Genomic DNA, 21,187 nt, shown 5'->3' with positions numbered 1-21,187 from the left:
TATTGTACAATTTAGAAAATAGTAAAAATTAAGAAAAACCTTTGAATGAGTAGGTGTGTCCAAACTTTTGACTGGTACTGTGTGTGTATAATGTACTGTATGTATATATTGACAGTAACATGTCTGGAAAATACATAAAATATGTAAACATGACAGTGATGGGAAAGGTCATAAGATTTTGCACCAAAATCATCACAAATCAAGAGATTGCAAAAACAACAGGTGGTACAGGAGGCATAAATAGCCTACATTGTCACCAGGTTTTGAGGAAACGTTAAATTATAATATACAATAGGCACAATGAGAGATGCGCATAGTAATATGTTGTATGGGTTCTTCGGGAATATTAACTTATCATAGCGAGAAAAGGTAAGGAATTTATTCCGCTAAGTTTGGACACCTACTCATTCAAGGATTTTTCTTTATTTTTACTATTTTCTACATTGTACAGTAATAGAAGACATCAATGCTATGAAATAACATATGGAATCATGTATTAACCACAAGTGTTAAACAAATCAAAATATTTTCTATTTGAGATTCTTCAAAGTAGCCACCCTATGACTTGATGACAGCTTTACACAGTCTTGGTATTCTCTCAACCAGCTTCACCTGGAATGCTTTTCCAACAGTCTTGAAGGAGTTCCCACATATACTGAGCACTTGTTGGCAGCTTTTCCTTCACTCTGCGGTCCAACTCATTCCAAACCATCTCAATTGGTTTGAGGTCAGGTGATTGTGGAGGCCAGGTCATCTGATGCAGCACTTCATCACTCCCCTTGGTCAAATAGCACTTACACAGCCTGGAGGTGTGTTTTGGGTCATTGTCCCGTTGAAAAACAAATGATAGTCCCACTAAGCCAAAACTAGATGGGATGGCATATCGCTGCAGAATGCTGTGGTAGTCATGCTGGTTAAGTGTGGCTTGAAATCTAAATAAATCACTGACAGTGTCACCAGCAAAGCACCCTCACACCACCACCTCCATGCTTCATGGTAAGAACCACACATGCGGAGATAATCCGTTCACCTACTCTGTGTCTCACAAAGACACTGCGGTTCGAACCAAAAATCTCAATTTGGACTCATCAGACCAAACAACAGAATTCCACCAGTTTAATGTCCATTGCTTGTGTCGCTTCTTATTATTGGTGTTCTTTAGTAGTGGTTTCTTTGCAGCTGGATGGTTTTTGTGACTGCACTTGAAGAAACTTTCAAGGAAAGTGGTCTACTAAGCTAACGTGGAAATATTTTAAGATTTTCGGGATGGTCTGATTACACTGCTGTAGCTCAGCCACCTTCCACCGTAGATGCGGAAGGCCGACATAGACGGATGCGATGGATTGAGATGCAGCCCATGCAAAAAAAATATTTAGCTTAAATTGACCGATGTTTAAAAAAAAAAATAATAATTTTATTTTTTATTTTAAATTTGTATTTATTTTTTTATTATTATTATATTACTTAGATTGACGCACAGGTGCATCAAGGCTCTTAAGGATTTTAAACTGCGCTTCGGATCGTATCAAATAGAGCAAAACACTTGATATAGCTTATCTAGTTACTACTGTGGAGTGTGTCCAATTAAATGAAAGATGGAACGAATGGTAGCCTAACCATCACAGAAAAGGTGATATTTATTCTGCAATGTTCATGGAAATGAAGTAAATTATAGGAAAGACTATTTCTAATTATTTTAGAATGCAAAGATAAAATAAATATGTTTTTGCTCTTCCACTAACAGCAAATGATTGCATCTTATTCTATTAAGCGACTTGTTTTTTTTGTCATGAATAAGAGTGTCATCATATTCCTGCAAAAGGCTACTACTAGGATAAAAATTTACTTCCACACAATGGGAACAGTCAGAACTGAATACATAACGTTTGACGTAAACTGCTATTTTCAGGACAAGAGCCTGACTGATGACATCAACATGGTTACGTGGGAGGAGCAGAGGTTCTTGTCCCATGGTGCCTTGCTGGCGAAAAGCTGTCAGGCAGCGATGGAGCTCGCCAAACATGACAAAGACGCCCAAGGACTGGCCTACAAATATGGCAAGCATCTATCACTGGGCCACAAGGCAAGTACTGCATGTTATGTCTCGTGGGTTTCGTCTTTATAACAATTCAATAATGATGAGACGGAAGGGGCCTCCCGAGTGGCGCAGTGGTCTGAGGCAGTGCTAGAGGCGTCACTACAGACCTGGGTTCGATCCCAGGCTGTCACACAAAGGGCCGTGATTGGGAGTCCCATAGGGCGGTGCACAATTGACCCAGCCACATCCGGGTTAGGGGAGGGGGCTTTACTTGGCTCATCGCGCTCTAGCGACTCCTTGTGGTGGACCGGGCGCCTGCAGGCTGACCTCGGTCTTCAGGTGAGCAGTGTTTCCTCCGAAACATTGGTGCAGTTGGCTTCCGGGCTTAAGTGGGTGGGTGTTAAGAAGCGTGGTTTGGCGGGTCATGTTTCGGGGGATGCATGACTCGACTTTCGCCACCCGATCCCATTGGGGAGATGAGATAAGATCGCAACTGGGGAGAAAAATGGGATAAAAGACAAGAAATTATGAGACCGAAGACCGGAATCAGTTCAACCATTATCTAGAACAGGGATGGGCAACTTTTAAAGGGTGGGGGGGCCACTCATCATGAGGGTCTGCAGTGGCTCGGGGTTTTGTGTATCCATACACACACAGTCAGAGCCAGCCCTAGCCTTTTGGGGGCCCTCCCTCCCTCCCCCACCTAGAGGAGCAAAACTTTTTAGCTGCCCCAGTCTTGACAGCGGAGATATTGTTTTTTAAAGTGAGTTAATTTCCTGCAATTCTACTAATTTTGCCATGGGGCGGAGAGAACATGTTTGCAGTTTAATATCATCTGAGGGTACTATGCTGCATACAGACGCCGCTGCGCACTCAATGTTGCGGGGAAACTGAAGTGAGCTTTAGCCTGTTGTCTGTTTGAGTCTTATAAAAAAGAAAATGTAACATTGTCTATTTGCTGCTTTTCAATCAATAATGTAGCTGTTCTTTAGGCTATGGCCTAAAATAAATGTGTTCATATGGGCTGAATATTATATTTTGTAGCGTAGGCTACCGAATTTATGAAGATAACCAGTTCATGTGAAAATATTCAGATCTGGTAAAAGGCCAACATTTGGTTGTTTCAATAAAATAAAAAAGACTGTCACATGACAATAGAAATGGAAACTTTGTGATTTTAGAGACAAAGTAACAATAGCCTCTACAATTAAAGGGATCAGAGTCCATCTTATTGGGCTCTTACCATTATTTATATCTTTCAAATTCACCAAACAATTTTGTTTAAAAGCCCACAAGGCTACGCATTTGTTGCATTAAAGGTTTTTGAATAATAGAAAGGAAAATGCCGTTGGGTGTTAATGCAATAGCCTATCCTACACGATTGCACACAGTAGCCTACTGTACCTCGGTGTCCAATCCAAATACACAGAAACATATGAAAACATTAACTCATTACCTTGATGCTTTCTCTGTTAAATCTTCTGGACCCTGCTGTAACTCAAGCAGACGAGCAGATAGTTAACAAATGTAGGGGTATTGGATTGGATCACAACTGCCTTCACTGGCGCAACAAACGAGACAACATATTCTGGACATTCTTCTGAACGCTGTTTTGGCATTATGTGCTATATCACAACAGCTATCATTCAGAAACATATTTCCTGGATCAGCTGATGATGGCCTAACTAAACGTGCATCCAACAAGTAGGTCTAGCCTACCATAGCCTATGGAAGAACCACGAGAGTTAGGTGACTTTCGGTTAGAAGCATTCGTTCTTGCAACTGCATACATCATTTTGGATTTACCAACCCTGTTTTATTCATTCTGTCTAAAAGGAATGCAACACATTTTTATTTATACAATATTCTGCCCATATTTTTTTTTGTGCATAAGGGAACCAATATATGAGAACCTTCAGACCGGTTTAAACAAGTTTCCTCATGGAGTCATTGCATTTTTATTTATTTTACTCAATATTCTGCCTATATTAATTAATTTATAAAATATTTTGCCCATTTTAACGATTTTTCTTTAGGGCATAAGTGAACCAATATATGAGAGCCTTCAGACGGGTTTAAACAAGTTTCCTCACGGCGCAACCAATCGTTCCCCAGCCAATTGCGCACACAAGTTGTCCCCCAGCCAGCGTGTGTGTGCGGGCGAAAAAGTCGCTGACAAAGCAGTTTGCTTCTGCTGCAGCCTTCGCTGTAAATATTACTCATTATGGAGGTGGTTCGCACACTCCGAGTAAGAGTGACGAACAATGGGTGCTCCATGGTCGGTAATTCGACCATGATTACTATAAATTGAGATCGCTGGCCGCTAGACTAACTTGCCCGTCAAAAGAAATGTAGTTGACATGGGCTAATTGAGTGACTGACATAAGAGGAAAAACAGCTGATGCACAATCAAATTTAGAAATTGCACCTTGTGTATTCTGCTATTCTGCGTTGAGACCCGAATTCCCCAAAAACATTTAACATTTTTACTGATCTGTGGGCCAACAAAAGGGGCCAGTTGGCCATCCCTGATCTAGAACGTGCTTGGTTTCAACACATACAACCCCCATGATGCTCCGCTGCACAACCCCAATACACCACATCTCTTCCCCTCCTACCTAAATTGTCCCCATTATGAACAATAGTCCTGAGAAGCTGACTGAGCCCCTATAGATCAGGGTGTCAACCAATAACAGTTCCGGACCACTCCCGACTGGTGGTTCTGTCGGTGTTGCGGGACCAGTCTGAGCAATGACTGTAGCAGGAACCCACTTTGGTCCGTTGAGGTAGTTCCTAACGAAGACAGTTTCTCCAGGATTGAAAGCTCTGTCTTTTGTTCTCAGTTCACAACGTTTGACTTGACTCTCCTGTTGACATCGCACTCCTTTTCCTTCTGAGGTTTGAGTAGGTCGAAGCTTGTGCTTAGCACCCTTTTCATGAGTAGCAAAGCAGGGAAGCCTTGTTTGTTGCATGAGGCTTGTTCCTTTAGGATAGCAGGAAGCTGTTCAAGCGTTGGTGCAACGTTCCTTGACCATAACACTTTCAATGCATGTTTCATGGTCTGTATGAACCTCAACGCCAGCCAGTTTATAGATGGATGATACGGGGTGGGCCTGATGTGCTGTACGCCATTCACCTGTAGGAACGTAGCCATTTTTTGGGACACTAGGTGTGGTCCATTGTCGCTAACGAGTTGAAGTGGCGATCCGAACCGACTACACTTCCCCAAGTTTCTCGATGGTGTTCTCTGCAGTAGTAGACCTCATGATGGCAACATCTGGCTACTTGCTATGAGCATCCACAACCACAAGAAACATGGTCTTCAAATGGACCTGCGAAGATGCGTTGCCACGCCTTCTCTGGCCAATCCCACGGATGAAGAGGTGCAATTTGAGGTATGTTTGCGAACCTTCTGACATGAGGAACACGCTTTCTCCTCCATCCAGTCCATCAGAGGTAGCTTTGTGCAATTTCCTTCGTTAAAAAAACATTCCACAATTACCTGAGTGTAGCTGGTGCATTTTCCACTTGTCTGGAGTAAAAGACCACTTGGCGGGACTCTGGCTTGACCACAGGTAGTGGTAACCTGGAAGAACTGTAACGCAGATGGATTTAACTTGCGGCTTTTGATGTCCTTTGCAGCAAGTGACTGAATCCCAGTATGCAGTCACTTGCGGCTTTTGATGTCCTTTGCAGCAAGTGACTGCAGTCCAAATGCTCGTCAGCGGACGATGATCTGTAAAAAGGGTGAACTTACTCCTGTACAGCTACTGGTGAAATATACGCCCTCCAAAAACAAATGCCTAGGGCTTCTTGTTCTATCTGTGCATAGATAGTTTCGGCTTTGTTCAATGTCCTTGACGCGAAAGCGATAGACTTCACCTGAAGGCATGATATGGGACACGACTGCTCCCGCACTATAGGTACTAGCATCAGAAGCTAGTTGGATGGGCAATGACTGGTCGAAGTGCATCAGATTTCAGAAGTGTTTCCTTGGTTTTCACGAATGCTTCCTTGGATTGTTCTGTCCATTTCCAACTAATGCAGCGGCTTCATTGCTAAGCTCGGAATAAATCGTCCTTAGTAATTCAGTAACCCCAGGAAAGAACATAGTTGGCTTACGTTCTGAGGAGCTGGGGTCCAAGATTGTCTTGACCTTGGACGGAGCCTTGTGAAGGCCCATTGCGTTGATGACGTGTCCATGGTATTCAATCGGTGATTAGAATGCACTTCCCCCCCCCATCAATCTGCACACAATACCCCATAATGACAAAGCAAAAACTGGTTTTTAGAAATGTATTCAACAAAAAAACGATACCTTATATACATAAGTATTCAGACCCTTTGCGATGAGACTCGAAATTGTGCTCAGGCGCATCCTGGTTCCATTATTCATCCTTGATGTTTTGAAAACTTGGAGTCGACCTGTGGTAAATTTCAATTGATTGGACATAATTTGGAAAGGTACACCTGTCTATATAAGGTTCCATAGTTGACAGTGCATGTCAGAGTAAAAACAAAGCCATGATTTTGAAGAAATTGTCCGTAGAGCTCCGAGACGACAGGATTGTGTCAAGGCACAGAGCTGGGGAAGGGTACCAGATCTGTGCGTCCCCAAAAACACAGTGGCCTCCATCATTCTTAAATGGAAAAAGTTTGGAACCACCTAGACTTCCTAGAGCTGGCAGACAGTCAAACTGAGCAATCGGGGGAGAAGGGCCTTGGTCAGGGAACCATCTCTGTAGCACTCCACCAAACAGACCTTCATGGTAGTGTCCAAACAGAAGCCACTTCTCAGTAAAATACACATGACAGCCCGGTTGGAATTTGCCAAAAAGGCACCTAAAGGACTCTGACCATGAGAAACAAGATTCTCTGGTCTGATGAAACCAAGATTGAACTCTTTGGTCTGAATGCCAAGCGTCACATCTGGGAGAAACCTGTCACCATCCCTACGTTGAAGCATGGTGGCAGTATCATGCTGTGGGGATGTTTTCAGCGGCAGGGACTGGGAGAAAAGTCAAGATCGAGGGAAAGATGAACGGAACAAAGTACAGAGAGATCCTTGATGTAGACCTGCTCCAGAGCACTCGGGACCTGAGACTGGGGTGAAGGTTCACCTTCCAACAGGACAATGACCCTAAGCACACAGCCAAGACAACGCAAGAGTGGCTTCGGGTCAAGTCTCTCAATGTCCTTGACCTTGAGGGGCCCAGCCATAGCCCAGATTTAAACCCGATCGAACATCTCTGGAGAGACCTGAAAAGCGTCAGGTCTGTCCAGAGCATCATACTCGAGGCTTTAATTACTGCCAATGGGGCTTCAAAGTACTAAGTAAAGAGTCTGAAGACTTACGTAAATGTAATATTTATTTTCTAAAGTCTAAAAACCAGTTTTTACTTTGTCATTATGGGTTGTTGTGTAGCTTGATGAGAACAAAAAAACTATAATACATTTTAGAATGAGGCTGTAAAGTAACAATGTGGAAAAAGTCAAGGGGTCTGAATACTTTCTGAATGCACTGTTTATACAAAACTAGGTGGACACCCCTTCAAATTTGCGGATCCGGCTATTTCAGCCACACCCGTCGCTGACAGGTGTATAAAATTGAGCACACAGCCATGCAATCTCTATAGTCAAACATTGGCAGGAGAATGGCCTTACTGAAGAGCTCAGACTTTCAACATGGCACCGTCATAGAATGCCACCTTTCCAACAAGTCAGTTAGTCAAATTTCTGCCCTGTAGGCCACACAAGCTCACAGAACGGGACCGCCGAGTGCTAAATTGTGTAGCGCGTAAGAATCGTCTGTCTAGAGTTGCAACACACACTACCGAGTTCCAAACTGCATATGCAAGCAACGTCAACACGAGAAATGCTTGTGGCCGAGCCGCCTCACACAAGACTAAGATCACCATGCGCAATGCCAAGCGTCGGCTGGAGTGGTGTAAAGCTCGCTGCTGCCATTGGATTGTGGAGCAGTGGAAACGCGTTCTCTGTAGTGATGAATCACGCTTCATCTGGCAGTCTGACGGACAAATCTGGGTTTGGCAGATGCAAGGAGAATGCTACCTGCCCCAATGCATAGTGTCAAATGTAAAGTTTGGTGGAGAAATAATGGTCTGGGGCTGTTTTTCATGGTTCGGGCTAGGCCCCCTGTTCCAGTGAAGGGAAATCTTAACGCTACAGCATACAATTACATTCTAAACGATTGTGGGAATCCTGTTTCAGCAGTGCCCAGGTGCACAAAGTGAGGTCCATACAGAAATGGTTTGTCAAGATCGGTGTGGAAGAACATGACTGGCCTGCACAGAGCCCTGACCTCAACCCCATCAAACAATTTTGGGTTGATTTGGAACGCCGACTGCGAGCCAGGCCTAATCGCCCAACATCAGTGCCCGACCTCACTAATGCTCGTGTGGCTGAATGGAAGCAAGTCTCTGCAGCAATGTTCCAACCTCTTGTGGAAAAACCTTCCCAGAAGAGTGGAGGCTATTGTTGGGGACCAAATCCATATTAATGCCCATGATTTTGGAATGCGATGGTCGACGAGCAGGTGTCCACATGTAGTATATGTTCTTACGAACTCGTCTAATGTAGTGTGTGTCCTTACGAACTCCTAGTCCGTAGTCCTTCAATCTCTGTAAGGTCGTATCCATGTTCAGGAGATGGTCTTCTTCGTCTTTCCCGGTAATGAGGTGTCATCCAGGTAGCATTGTACTCCTGGCAAGATCTTGTCCATCGCCCTCTAGAACAGCGCTGGCGCACTTGGGATTCCAAATGGTAGATGAGTACTTGAAGAGCCTCGTGTGTCACGATGGTCAGAAGCTCCTTTGACTTTTCATCCATGTGCATCTGTAAGTAGGCCTGGCAGAGGTCGATCTTGCTGAACCTTTGACCCCAGGTAATCCTGTGAAAAGGTTGTGTGGTAGCAGATTCTGCTTAGTGGACAACAGGGTCAACGGTAAAGTTAGTCTCCACATATCCTAATTCCACCGCCTTTTTTTACGGACTGGTACGATGGGTGTTGCCCATTCACTCACGCTGATCGGCTCCAGTATTTTGTTCTTGACTACAGTGTCCAAGTCAGCCTTGACTTTTGGTCTTATAGCATAAGGTACGAGTCGTGCTTTCAGAAACGTTGGTTTGCTGTCTAGCTTAATGCTAAGCTTCAATGTAATGTGTAGCATGAAATACAACTCTCCGTTAAAGATTTCTCTGATTTTCAGTTGCAACTCCCTGCACTTTTCCTGATGAACTCAACTACTGAGCCTCTTTAGCAGCTAGTTCCATGGACACAGACTTAAATGTCCTTTGCCAGTGTCAGATTACTTGCAGTCACTCTTTTGTGTAGCTTCACGCCATAGCCCACATACTATGTCTCTAATGGTGTCATTTAGAACATAAAGAAACTATCAGAGCACTGAGTTTAATTAACAAAGCAGCAAACATTATCACTGATTCTCCCTCTTCCTGATTTCTTCTGTGGAACCTAAACTTTTCAGCAATAACTAGTGGTTTTGGTGAAAAGTGTCCTTTCAGTATTTCCACAATATCCCCATATATCTTATCATCTGGCCTGTGTGGCTGTAGCAGACCGCATAGTCAATTAAATGTCTTTAGCCCCATTAAACAAAATAAATGTAGGCACAATTGTCCTCATCAATGTCATTTGCAAGAACTAAATATTCAAACCATTCTGTATATGAGCTCCACACTTTCATTAAACTGTCCAATATTTAACAATTCTAGCAATTTTTCATTTCTCAATTGGCTCCTGATTGTCACTCACTTGAATATTTTCCTCAGTCATGTGATCTTCATCCACTTCACTTATTGATGTTTCATCCTTAAATTTCCCCAGTTCTTCCTCGCATGTCCATTCCTCCCTTTTTAATCACTTTTCTCGCTTCGACATCCGTCTCAAACACTTTTCTGCCGTCCATGACAATGCAAGCTCTCTCTCTTAGCTAGCTCGACTATGCACTTGCCTCTACTAGCAATACACTGTCCTAACATTAGCCTTAAACTTGTTAAAACCAACTTCTTCCAGACAAAATAGTTCCCATAGGTTCAGACTCGTTGCCAATGTTTCATTATTTCTTGTGAGTTTCATAATAATGAGACGGGGATCAATTCAACCATTTATCTAGAACATGCTCAGTCTCAACACATAAAGCCCCATGATGCTATGCGGCACAACCCCAATACACCACACTGCAGGAAACCTGAAAGATTGGCTTTGCTGAAAAGGTATCATGCTGAAATGTGAAAATGTGAGTGAAAAGGACATAATAGTACAGCTGATTCAAATAGTCAACTCCTCATCAAGCTTTGATTATTTTAATCAGCTGGGTAACACTAGGATAACAAAACGTGCACCCATTGGGGTCCCCAGGACCAAGTTTGGGAAACGCTGTAGTTGGTGAGATGTAAGGATCATGATTAGGCTGTCATGACTGACTAATGCTGTCATTTCCCACTCTTTAGTTGAACTCTGACCTGCAGCCATTTGTGAAGAACAGTTCAGCAGGCCCAGTAACATTCAGTTTGAACTCTGCTCCCGTGGTTTTCCACCGGCAGATCGTGGGGCAGGAGAGATGGCGTCATCAGCTGCAACAGGTACTGAACCACTTATCCCGTGCCATTACTTTTCCCCTGACAGTTTAATTGGTGTGTGTGTGTGTGTGTATATATATATATATATATATCTTCACAAGGTAAAGATCTACACCGAGTGTACAAAATATTATGAACACCTTCCTAATATTGAATTGCACCTCCTTTTGCCCTCAGAACAGCCACAATTCGTCGGGGCATGGACTCTACAAGGTGTCAAAAGCGTTCCACAGGGATGCTGGCCCATATTGTCTCCAATGCTTCCCACAGTTGTCAAGTTGGCTGGATGTCCTTTGGGTGGTGGACCATTCTTGAAACATACGGGAAACTGCTGAGTGTGAAAAACCCAGTAGCGTTGCAGTTCTTGAGACAAACCGGTGCGCCTGGCACCTACTAACATACCCCGTTCAAAGGCACTTCAATCTTTTGTTTTGCCCATTCACCCTCTGAATTGTACACATACACAATCCATGTCTCAAGGCTTAAAAATCCTTCTTTAACCCGTCTCCTCCCCTTCATCTACACTGTTGAAGTGGATGTAATAAGTGACATCAATAAGGGATCATAGCTTTCACCTGGTCAGTCTGTCATGGAAAGAGCATGTTTTATACTCACTGTAATGTCTTTCCCTTTTTCTCGCTCTGAACAGGCAAAAACTATTGGAACTATTGACTATACAAAGGTAAGCAGGGTGGATGTACATACATACAGTGGATGTTTATTATTGTGGTATGGTGGCAAGGTTGGTTGCAAGACTAAGATGCTTAGAAACGGTTGACATCCGCTCTAACCAATCGTAAGTTTGACATTTCCTTCCCAAAGTCAGTTGGAGGGAAAGGAGGGAACAGACGGGGCGCAGGAAGAAACAGAGGTGGTGGGGGGGGGGATCTCTGGTCACGTCTGAAACCAGATCGTGGGGGATTAGGTACCTAGGACTATTTGTGGAGGAGACAGCGACAGTGTCAGAGTCTCCTTCATGAGGACAGGAGGGGGGATATGGGGAGAATGTATCCTCCTTAACGGCACCCCAGTTATTGTAGTTACTCGAACTTCCATTTCCATATAGATTAGTATTTAGAATAGAATACATTTGTTCTGCTTGCCTGGGCTTTTACTCTGAAATGTATATTGTGTCAAACACTAGGTGTACCCTGTGCACTGCTCCTCTTAGTCTTAAATGTAATGCAGTCTGAAACCCTGAAGATGGTCTCATTCAGACCATATTTTGGAAATATCTGCCACCTGTTGTTCGACATAAGAAAGTGGTGGACAGAGGACAGGGCCTTTCTGGGAAGTAATGGAATGTGGAGAAGATCCTTGCAGTGTCCCTGTTTTGAAACTGACGAGTGTGCAAACACATTAGCGCAGTGGAGCAATGCTCCCTGCCTGCTGTTTTTTTAAGCGAAGGCCCACAGGGGCTTTTCGGTCTCAGAATTCATTAGGTAGAACGCCCTGAGCAAAAAATATGCCCTGACAGAGCTAGAGCAAGCAGGGGGGAAAGACACCTAAGATTACTCAGTGTGTCTGGGATGAGGGGTTCTAATGACCAATGTACAGTTTTGTTATGACCACGGCACGTTGCATCCTCCGCAGTCACAATAGGCTGCTCATTTCAACATTTGCTTACATTAAAAAAATGCTGTCGTCCTATGGTCTCTTCCTGCAACAGCTGCGGTCCACGATCAAGTTGGAGGAAGGTGTCACCTCGACAATGGACCTGTGTCGTTACCACGGCAACAAAGCTCTGGAGTCCATCCAGTGTTTCCCTTCCTCTGAGGCACGCTCAGCTTTGGAGAACATCGCTAGCACTGTCACAAAGTTCTGACCCCCCCATTACCCTGTGGCCTCAGGATGAATTGCACAATCAATTGATGCTCAAATACACACAAAATAAAAACAATCTTTGTTCTATTTAAGCCAATCAGTGAGCAGAAATCAGTCCTATAGACGTTTACCAGAAATGAAACTACAGATTGCCCTTTTCAAAACGCCATTTAACTGTTTGCTATTAAAACAGTTCCCATCCAGTCATCTGAGTTATTTTATTGTGTTTGCTACTATTACAACTTTGCTATGTCACTGTGCAATAAAGAAATAAAATCTAGGTGGGGGAAAATGTCAAAGCTTTCCTTGGCCCTGCCACGAGAAGCACACTTGAAGCTCCGCAAGCAGTAATTATTAATGAGGTCCATTCCCGTGACCTGCAGCAAATGGACAGGAAATGCAAGGGTATTGATTGGGCCGCTGTGCGCTGCGGGCTGGCGCCAGGGTGGTGGCCTGTGGTTTCCCAGGCACTCTCGGCGGGGACAGCCAAGGTGTGAAACTGGGTAGAGGAGCGTCACCACTACCAACAGTGTCTGTCACATGCGGCCCGGCCTGAAGGGCACAGGGGAAGGAGGGGGAAAGGACTGAGGCTGATCCAGGAATGCAGAGGGCATTTCAAATACAAATTTGGATCTCAGTCGATGGTAGTTTGTGTCCACTCCCGCTATGTTTTTGGCTCTGTTAGGTTCCTTCATTCAGTGTGTACAAGGGCAAGCCTCCAGCCAATGATTAAATATTCATCCATGCTGTGAGCAGTCAGGAGGAAAGAAACATGGGAAGTTAAAGGTACCTGCTTTGGGTCTTCTTCAAATAACTAAAACTAAGAACATCTTTGACTGAGAACATTTACCTGTTCTTGAGATCCTTGCCACAGGTCTACAGGGCCTGAATTACATGTGTGGATCTCTAGTTAGAATTGAGTCCTTACAGATTAGTGCTAACTTCAAGGCAGGGAGGTTGCATTTTAGAAGGCTCCATACAGAGCCACAGCTCCATGTACAGTATCATACATCTGAAACTCAAGACTCTGGTATTATTCATAGAGATGATTTTTGTGGTTTGCCGTCTGTCACACCCAGACTGCTCGGCTGTCAAGAGGGCTGAGTTTACATAAATGTTGGAGGGGGCAGCAGGCATCAGCTACCCCCCCATGGGTGGGTGTCTGTGTGTTGTAATTACAGATGGGGCACAGTGGAGAGCTAGCCAGCGCAGCAAAACAGATTCCATTACAGCGTCCCCACATCATGCTCCTACAGACAGAGGACAATACCACTTCAAAGTCCACAAAACAGAGACTTCAGACTTCAATGAGTGTGTCTTCGAGGGGCAGAATCTTCAAATGCCACTCAAATGAAGATGAGTACTCTGGCCTTGTCTACTAACGTCACAGCATATTTGAAGTAACCTCTACTCTCTGACAGGAGTGTCCCAAAAAGGGGGGGGACATCCATCCATTGGTTTGCCTGCATTCTTGACCAACTTAAGACCTAGGCTACCCCTTTGCCTTGCATTTATTATTATATTTTGTATGCATTGAAAACATGATACGTAAAAAGACATCTGATCCATAATAGTGGGATATTAGACTTAATTTGTATTTTTTTTACAAGTGAACACCTGTTAATAACATCACATGGCTGACTGATGGATGAAATCACTCAGCGCAATAGGAGCAATATGCTATTCTCTCTTCTACAGAAATGAGCATATTGTCCAAAAATGGCATTTTAACGAGCACTTCTCAGTGTTAAGTGCTGAATCCCAGACCCTCTTTGCAAGCCTTCGCTTCAGTGATCCCCGACTCGGCTTTCCAGCACAGGTCTCGCGCTTATTGGCTGACAGATCAGACTGCTGCGCCACACGCTGCCACTGAACCAGCTCATTACCCAAATAATGACTGTCGCACCATCTCAGTTGCAGTGTCTTGTTATATACCCAACAGACACATTTGTGACCAGTCAGTGCTAGAACATTGGGTACTAGAGTGTGCGTGGATGTTAGATATGTTCTCTACAGAAAGAGATCAAGTTGTGCTCCCTACATTGTGATGGCACCAATTAATTACATTGCTTTGTTAACTTGCAGAATCCATACGTAATGCCATGGAATTTGGGTCTGGGATTTGGAACCTGTCCAATAGGGTCATTTCTATACAATTATTTATATCCATTAGGTGACACATTTTGCCTCGAGCAACCCAGGAGCGATAGGTTCTTATGGGGAGATTAATTGGTATTGCTTGCCTCTTCATCTCGCCTCCTTTTGAAAAAGGTCAAAAGGTAATCGAGGGGAGGAGAGGAAACGTAGAAACAAAAGCACTTGTGCTTGTGTTAAATTACTCCTTGTCCGCTAGCGCGTCATCAGGAAAATTACTTTTTACAGAGAAGGAATCCCAAAATATGAGTAGTGGTCAAAATAAATGTAGCTAGTTGTGCCAGACATTTTATAGATTCAAAATGATAGGGTACTTATCTTTTTTAACTTGCTTTTCTAATCCGATATAACAACCGCTGTTTCAAGGGGGGTGAGGTACAGTGAGGGAAAAAAGTATTTGATCCCCTGCTGATTTTGTACGTTTGCCCACTGACAAAGAAATGATCAGTCTATAATTTTAACAGTAGGTTTATTTGAACAGTGAGAGACAGAACAACAAAAAAATCCAGAAAAACGCATGTCAAAAATGTTATAAATTGATTTGCATTTTAATGAGGGAAATAAGTATTTGACCGCCTCTCAATCAGAAAGATTTCTGTCTCCCAGGTGTCTTTTATACAGGTAATGAGCTGAGATTAGGAGCACACTCTTAAAGGGAGTGCTCCTAATCTCAGTTTGTTACCTGTATAAAAGACACCTGTCCACAGAAGCAATCAATCAATCAGATTCCAAACTCTCCACCATGGCCAAGACCAAAAAGCTCTCCAAGGATGTCAGGGACAAGATTGTAGACCTACACAAGGCTGGAATGGGCTACAAGACCATCGCCAAGCAGCTTGGTGAGAAGGTGACAACAGTTGGTGCGATTATTCGCAAATGGAAGAAACACAAAATAACTGTCAAGCTCCCTCGGCCTGGCGCTCCATACAAGATCTCACCTCGGGGAGTTGCAATGATCATGAGAACAGTGAGGAATCAGCCCAGAACTACACGGGAGGATCTTGTCGATGATCTCAAGGCATCTGGGACCAGTCACCAAGAAAACAATTGGTAACACACTACGCCGTGAAGGACTGAAATCCTGCAGCGCCCGCAAGGTCCCCCTGCTCAAGAAAGCACATATACATGCCCGTCTGAAGTTTGCCAATGAACATCTGAATGATTCAGAGGACAACTGGGTGAAAGTGTTGTGGTCAGATGAGACCAAAATGGAGCTCTTTGGCATCAATTCAACTTGCCGTATTTGGAGGAGGAGGAATGCTGCCTATGACCCCAAGAACACCATCCCCACCGTCAAACATGGAGGTGGAAACATGCTTTGGGGGTGTTTTTCTGCTAAGGGGACAGGACAACTTCACCGCATCAAAGGGACGATGGACGGGGCCATGTACCGTCAAATCTTGGGTGAGAACCTCTTCCCTCAGCCAGGGCATTGAAAATGGGTCGTGGATGGGTATTCCAGCATGACAATGACCCAAAACACACGGCCAAGACAACAAAGGAGTGGCTCAAGAAGAAGCACATTAAGGTCCTGGAGTGGCCTAGCCAGTCTCCAGACCTTAATCCCATAGAAAATCTGTGGAGGGAGCTGAAAGTTCGAGTTGCCAAATGTCAGCCTCGAAACCTTAATGACTTGGAGAAGATCTGCAAAGAGGAGTGGGACAAAATCCCTCCTGAGATGTATGCAAACCTGGTGGCCAATTACAAGAAACGTCTGACCTCTGATTGCCAACAAAGGTTTTGCCACCAAGTACTAAGTCATGTTTTGCAGAGGGGTCAAATACTTATTTCCCTCATTAAAATGCAAATCATTTTATAACATTTTTGACATCTGTTTTTCTGGATTTTGCTGTTGTTATTCTGTCTCTCACTGTTCAAATAAACCTACCATTAAAATGATAGACTGATCATTTCTTTGTCAGTGGGCAAATGTACAAAATCAGCAGGGGATCAAATACTTTTTTCCCCTCACTGTAGATTTCAAAACTCTTCCGCATAGGATACACTTGTGCATCCTCCGCCAGAGGAGGTTATCGAGGAGAGGAGCAAACTTCTCCGTTCGCCTATTAATTAATTTACACTTCTACATATGGCTTTCAGTTTCCGGGTAACAGAGGATGGAGGAGTCTAGGAGGATGGACTTTTATCCAATTGAGAATCTCCCATTGCCTCCTCTTGTATAGCCTCTTTAGCTTAAAGGGCAGTTCAAATAATTTAAAATGGTAGAATAGTAGTTGCCTTTGTCTACATAATGACTTAGGGCTCTATTTGATCTGAAGCGTTATAGATTCCGCTATAGAAAATTAAAGCCAGTGTTTACTGTGAATGCAGTCACCGCTAAAACAGGAACATTGCCTTTAAAATTCAAATCACGGATTTAATAGATTAAAGCCTCTAGTCATCAGAGACAGGTTGCTGTCCACATGCATGAATGACCTTACAAAACTGGATTTGTATTGTTAGATGCTGACATATTCCTTAGATCAAAGGGTTATGATGTTGGATTTGGGGCATTTTAAGTGTGAAATAAATAAGTTAAAAAACATAGCACATATTATACTTGTTAGGTCAGGGATAAGATATTTAATTAAATTCGGCTGACTTAAAGGGCCATGGGAATCTAACGTGGACCCCATAGAACCATTTCATTACCTCCACCCTCTGTTGTAAATACAATTCTGTTTAAAACCACAGTAGGGTGACACACCATATAGTAATGTTACTTTTTATGTTCAATTTGCAAGTGGAGCTGAAAAGGGGGTTGTTGATTGCAATGTGTATTAAAGGGGTTTATAAATCAATTTCATTGATGTTTTCATTGTCGTAGAATGGTTTATAAACAAATGATGCATTCGATCACAAATGTTTAGGTAGGCTATATAGTATCATGGAATGTCATTCCATAAGAACACTATTATTTACTTTGTGCAGGTGAAAATGTCATGGGATGCATTTTCTCCATTGTTTACATTTAGTTTGTGGCCCACTCTGTGAAGGAAATGGTGTTTAACAGTTTTTATAGACCCCCCCCCCTCAAAAAAGAATAATAATCGAACACGTCAGCCACTCACACGGTATAGACTTCCGATCACTGTCCATGGTGCTGAAATTGCTACTTCTATGCGGCTGCTTATCGAATTGATGATAGGCTTTCTGTGGTGCCAGGGCATGTATCCTATAGCTTTTCTTTAGCAAATGGATAATTGTTTATTGGTAGGCCTATTTGGTTGTCATTTTCTCATGTTAAGCCTAACATTTCAAGAAGCTATTCACGGTGTCGTAATGCTGACATTTAGAATGCTGGCTGGCGGCAATAATGTAAATTACTTGTTCAGTAATTAAAGTTGGATTTTTGTTTAGTTTTTTTGTACTTTTTACACCTTTTCCTCCCCAATTTTCGTGATATTCAATTGGTAGTTACAGTTTTGTCCCATCGCTGCAACTCCTGTACGGACTAGGGAGAGGCGAAGGTCGACCCTGCCAAGCCACACTGCTCGCTTAACCCAGAAGCCAGCCGCACCAATGTGTCAGAGGAAAAACAGTAGAACTGGTGACCGTGTCAGTGTGCATGCGCCCGGACGCTGGAGTGCGATGGGACAAGGACATCCCGGCTGGCCAAACCCTTCCCTAACCTGGATGACGCTGGGACAATTGTGCGTCGCCTCATGGGTCTCTCGGTCGTGGCCGGCTGCAACACAACACGGGATCGAACCCGGGTTTATGCGCCTCTCGGGAGGCCCATAAAGTTGGAAATTCAAACAATGCAGATTGTAAAATACATTTCATGCAACAGCATATGTAACCGATGTGAAATGGCTAGTTAGTTAGCGGTGGTGCGCGCTAATAGCGTTTCAATCAGTGACGTCACTCGCTCTGAGACTTGAAGTAGGGTTTCCCCTTGCGTTGCAAGGGCCGTGGCTCTTGTGGCGCGATGGGTAACGATGCTTCGGTGGGTGTCAGTTGTTGATGTGTCTCAGGGTCCCTGGTTCGAGCCCGGGTTGGGGCGAAGAGAGGGACGGAACCTACACTGTTACACATACTAATCAGCTACTGTACCAATTGTCCTGTATAGCATATCTGAACCTGCATGACATGAGCCGTCCTCGCACTCTCGCCCAGCTTCCATAGAAAGTTGTGGTGTGTAAAACCAGTCTAATGCCAACTAATAGTCAGTCCACCCTCAAAGCACTAGCTTGCTAGGTATTGTTTCATTATGCAGTATAGCCTACTATCTATATAGCTATATAAAGTATTAAGCTGCTATATAACAATTACACATCAAATAGCCTAACAATTCTCCTGAAGTGTTTCTTTTTTTGTGTTTCTTTCTCAGAAATACGTTTCTCTGTGTCTGTCCTCTTCTTTTTTTTCTACGTGGAGGGCTATAGTAGTTACAGTATGCGACTGCATTGCCTTGCATTTTTCTGTGCAAATGTTTTCACTACGGCCTGTAGGCCAAGTTGCGGTCCCAACTGTTTTCTATAACAAGTATTGATAACTCTTTCCTGAGACACTATGCATTATATTGTGCATGACTCTACAAGGTGTCAAGTGTTCCACAGGGATGCTGGCCCATGTTGACTCAAATGCTTCCCACAGTCGTGTCAAGTTGGCTGGATGTCCTTTAGGTGGTGGACCATTCTTGATACACATGAGAAACTGTTGAGCATGAAAAACCCAGCAGCGTCTGGTCAGGGGCGAAAATCTGATATCAACTTTGGAGGGGACAATTACATGAAATTTTCTCAAGAGCAATTCCTGAGGGGGACACCAAAAGTAGTGCTGTAACACATAGCCTACATTGTAATATGGTAAATGTATATTGAAGAACCAAAGAAATAAGGTGTTTGCCGTACTCCTAACTACCGGTACCCAAAACTCCACAACTAATCACAACAGCAATACCATTGCCTTTAACAAATCTTAGTTCAGTCACCAGTTTAAGTTGAGAGTGGGGGTATCCATGGCATTTTCCAATTATGTTCCTATTTTACAAGTCAAAAAAATTGAGAACCTTTCATAATGTTGCCAAACAAAGACTCAACAAACTTACCTGAGACTCCCTGTCTCTGCCAGTCTGTCCCTGCATATCTGTCCCCAACTCTGCTGTCTGTGTGCCATCTGTTGCCTGCTCTGCCTAATGACATCATTGTGAAACATTTCCATTAGAATTTCATTTCTTTCTTATGAACATTTTATCAACTAGTCTTTGAGATATTAGGCTACTAGGGTTCTTACTTTGCGTTTTGGTGTACTGAAAAATACTCTGATGTCCGTCTTTTATTTTTCTGACATTTTCTACCTGGCTGGCTGGCTACACACACACACACAGTGTGTAGGTTATTTACAGTAGGAGATGGGCTTCTATCATCTTATCTTTTATCATTCTATTTGGGCTTCAATCTAAAAGGTAGCTAGCAAATGTGAAACGGATTAAAATGACAAGAGTTTACAGCTGTATGAGTTCACCATTTACACAACATATGCTGCAACCTTTTGTAATTTTAATAGTTTGTTTCATATTGGCTGGCTTCCAACAATAGCTGAATTTGCAAAGCTAGCGAGCACCAATTCCGTTTCAGTGGTGTTTGCTATAATCTTTGCTACCCGGGTTAAATAAAGGTGAAATAAAATAAATAAATAAAAGTTCCCTTGCGACAATTTAGCTTTTGCAACGAGACCATTAAATATATTTAAGACAATGGTAGAAGAGAGTGTAGTTCTGTTCAGTTTGGACTTCAGTTTATCGCTAACCTTATCACAGGGACTTTGAAGCACTAACTTACATCATCTGCATGCTGATATTGGAATAAATTGACGATAGCAAAGATTCCATCTTTGACGAGGCCACATAAATGGAATAATTACTAGCTAGCTTAATAGTTAATATTTGCCCGCTAGCTCTGCATATTCAGCTAGTGTGTGTGCGCGATTGACTGGATTAACCTCACGTCAGTTACGTTCATTGAGTGCCTTTCAGACAGTGGATACCACCCCTCTGTTACCTTGCCAACTAAGGAACTGGCAGTGGATCAAACCATTGTGAGGCAAACAGTGGGGGGGGTCGCAATCTTTTGAAACTTAAAAACACGCTATTAAGTGTCTATAATCAGCACAATTGCTTTCATTGCGTATTATTAATATTATTTAAATTACATAGTTATGTTTCAGTGATATATTGGGGGGGACAAATCATATTTTTCCCAGGATGGGTCCCCCCCGTCATTTCCGCCCCTGCGTCTGGCACCTACTACCATACCCCGTTCAAAGGCACTTAAATCTTTTGTCTTGCCCATTCACCCTCAATGTCACATATACACAATCCATGCCTCAACTGTCTCAAGGCTTAACAATCTTTCTTTAACCTGTCTCCTCCCCTTCAGCTACACTGATTTAACAAGTGACATCAATAAGGGATCAAAGGTTTCACCTGGTCAGTCTGTCATGGAAAGAACAGGTGCTCATAAGGTTGTGTACTCAGTGCATGTCCATTGCGCTGCACACAATTTATGCATGCTAAGATATACCAGAGACTGTTGATATAGCAACCAC

The 21,187-nt window shown here is 43.3% G+C and overlaps 1 protein-coding gene across 1 annotated transcript in view; it reads left to right on the top strand.

The window, feature by feature from the left end:
* The window catches only part of LOC115172455 (prenyl (decaprenyl) diphosphate synthase, subunit 2), a 46,053-nt gene extending 33,292 nt beyond the window's left edge, over window positions 1–12,761 (top strand). The window contains exons 5-8 of the mRNA XM_029729913.1: window positions 1,910–2,083; window positions 10,529–10,660; window positions 11,307–11,339; window positions 12,327–12,761. Coding sequence (XP_029585773.1) covers window positions 1,910–2,083; window positions 10,529–10,660; window positions 11,307–11,339; window positions 12,327–12,482 — 495 coding nt within the window. The 3' untranslated portion in view covers window positions 12,483–12,761. The remainder of the gene's footprint in view (window positions 1–1,909; window positions 2,084–10,528; window positions 10,661–11,306; window positions 11,340–12,326) is intronic.
* Window positions 12,762–21,187: the final 8,426 nt, after the last annotated feature.

This window comes from Salmo trutta, chromosome 33, assembly GCF_901001165.1.
Source record: "Salmo trutta chromosome 33, fSalTru1.1, whole genome shotgun sequence".
NCBI lineage: Eukaryota > Metazoa > Chordata > Actinopteri > Salmoniformes > Salmonidae > Salmo > Salmo trutta.
This window is presented reverse-complemented; position numbering and strand designations above follow the sequence as displayed.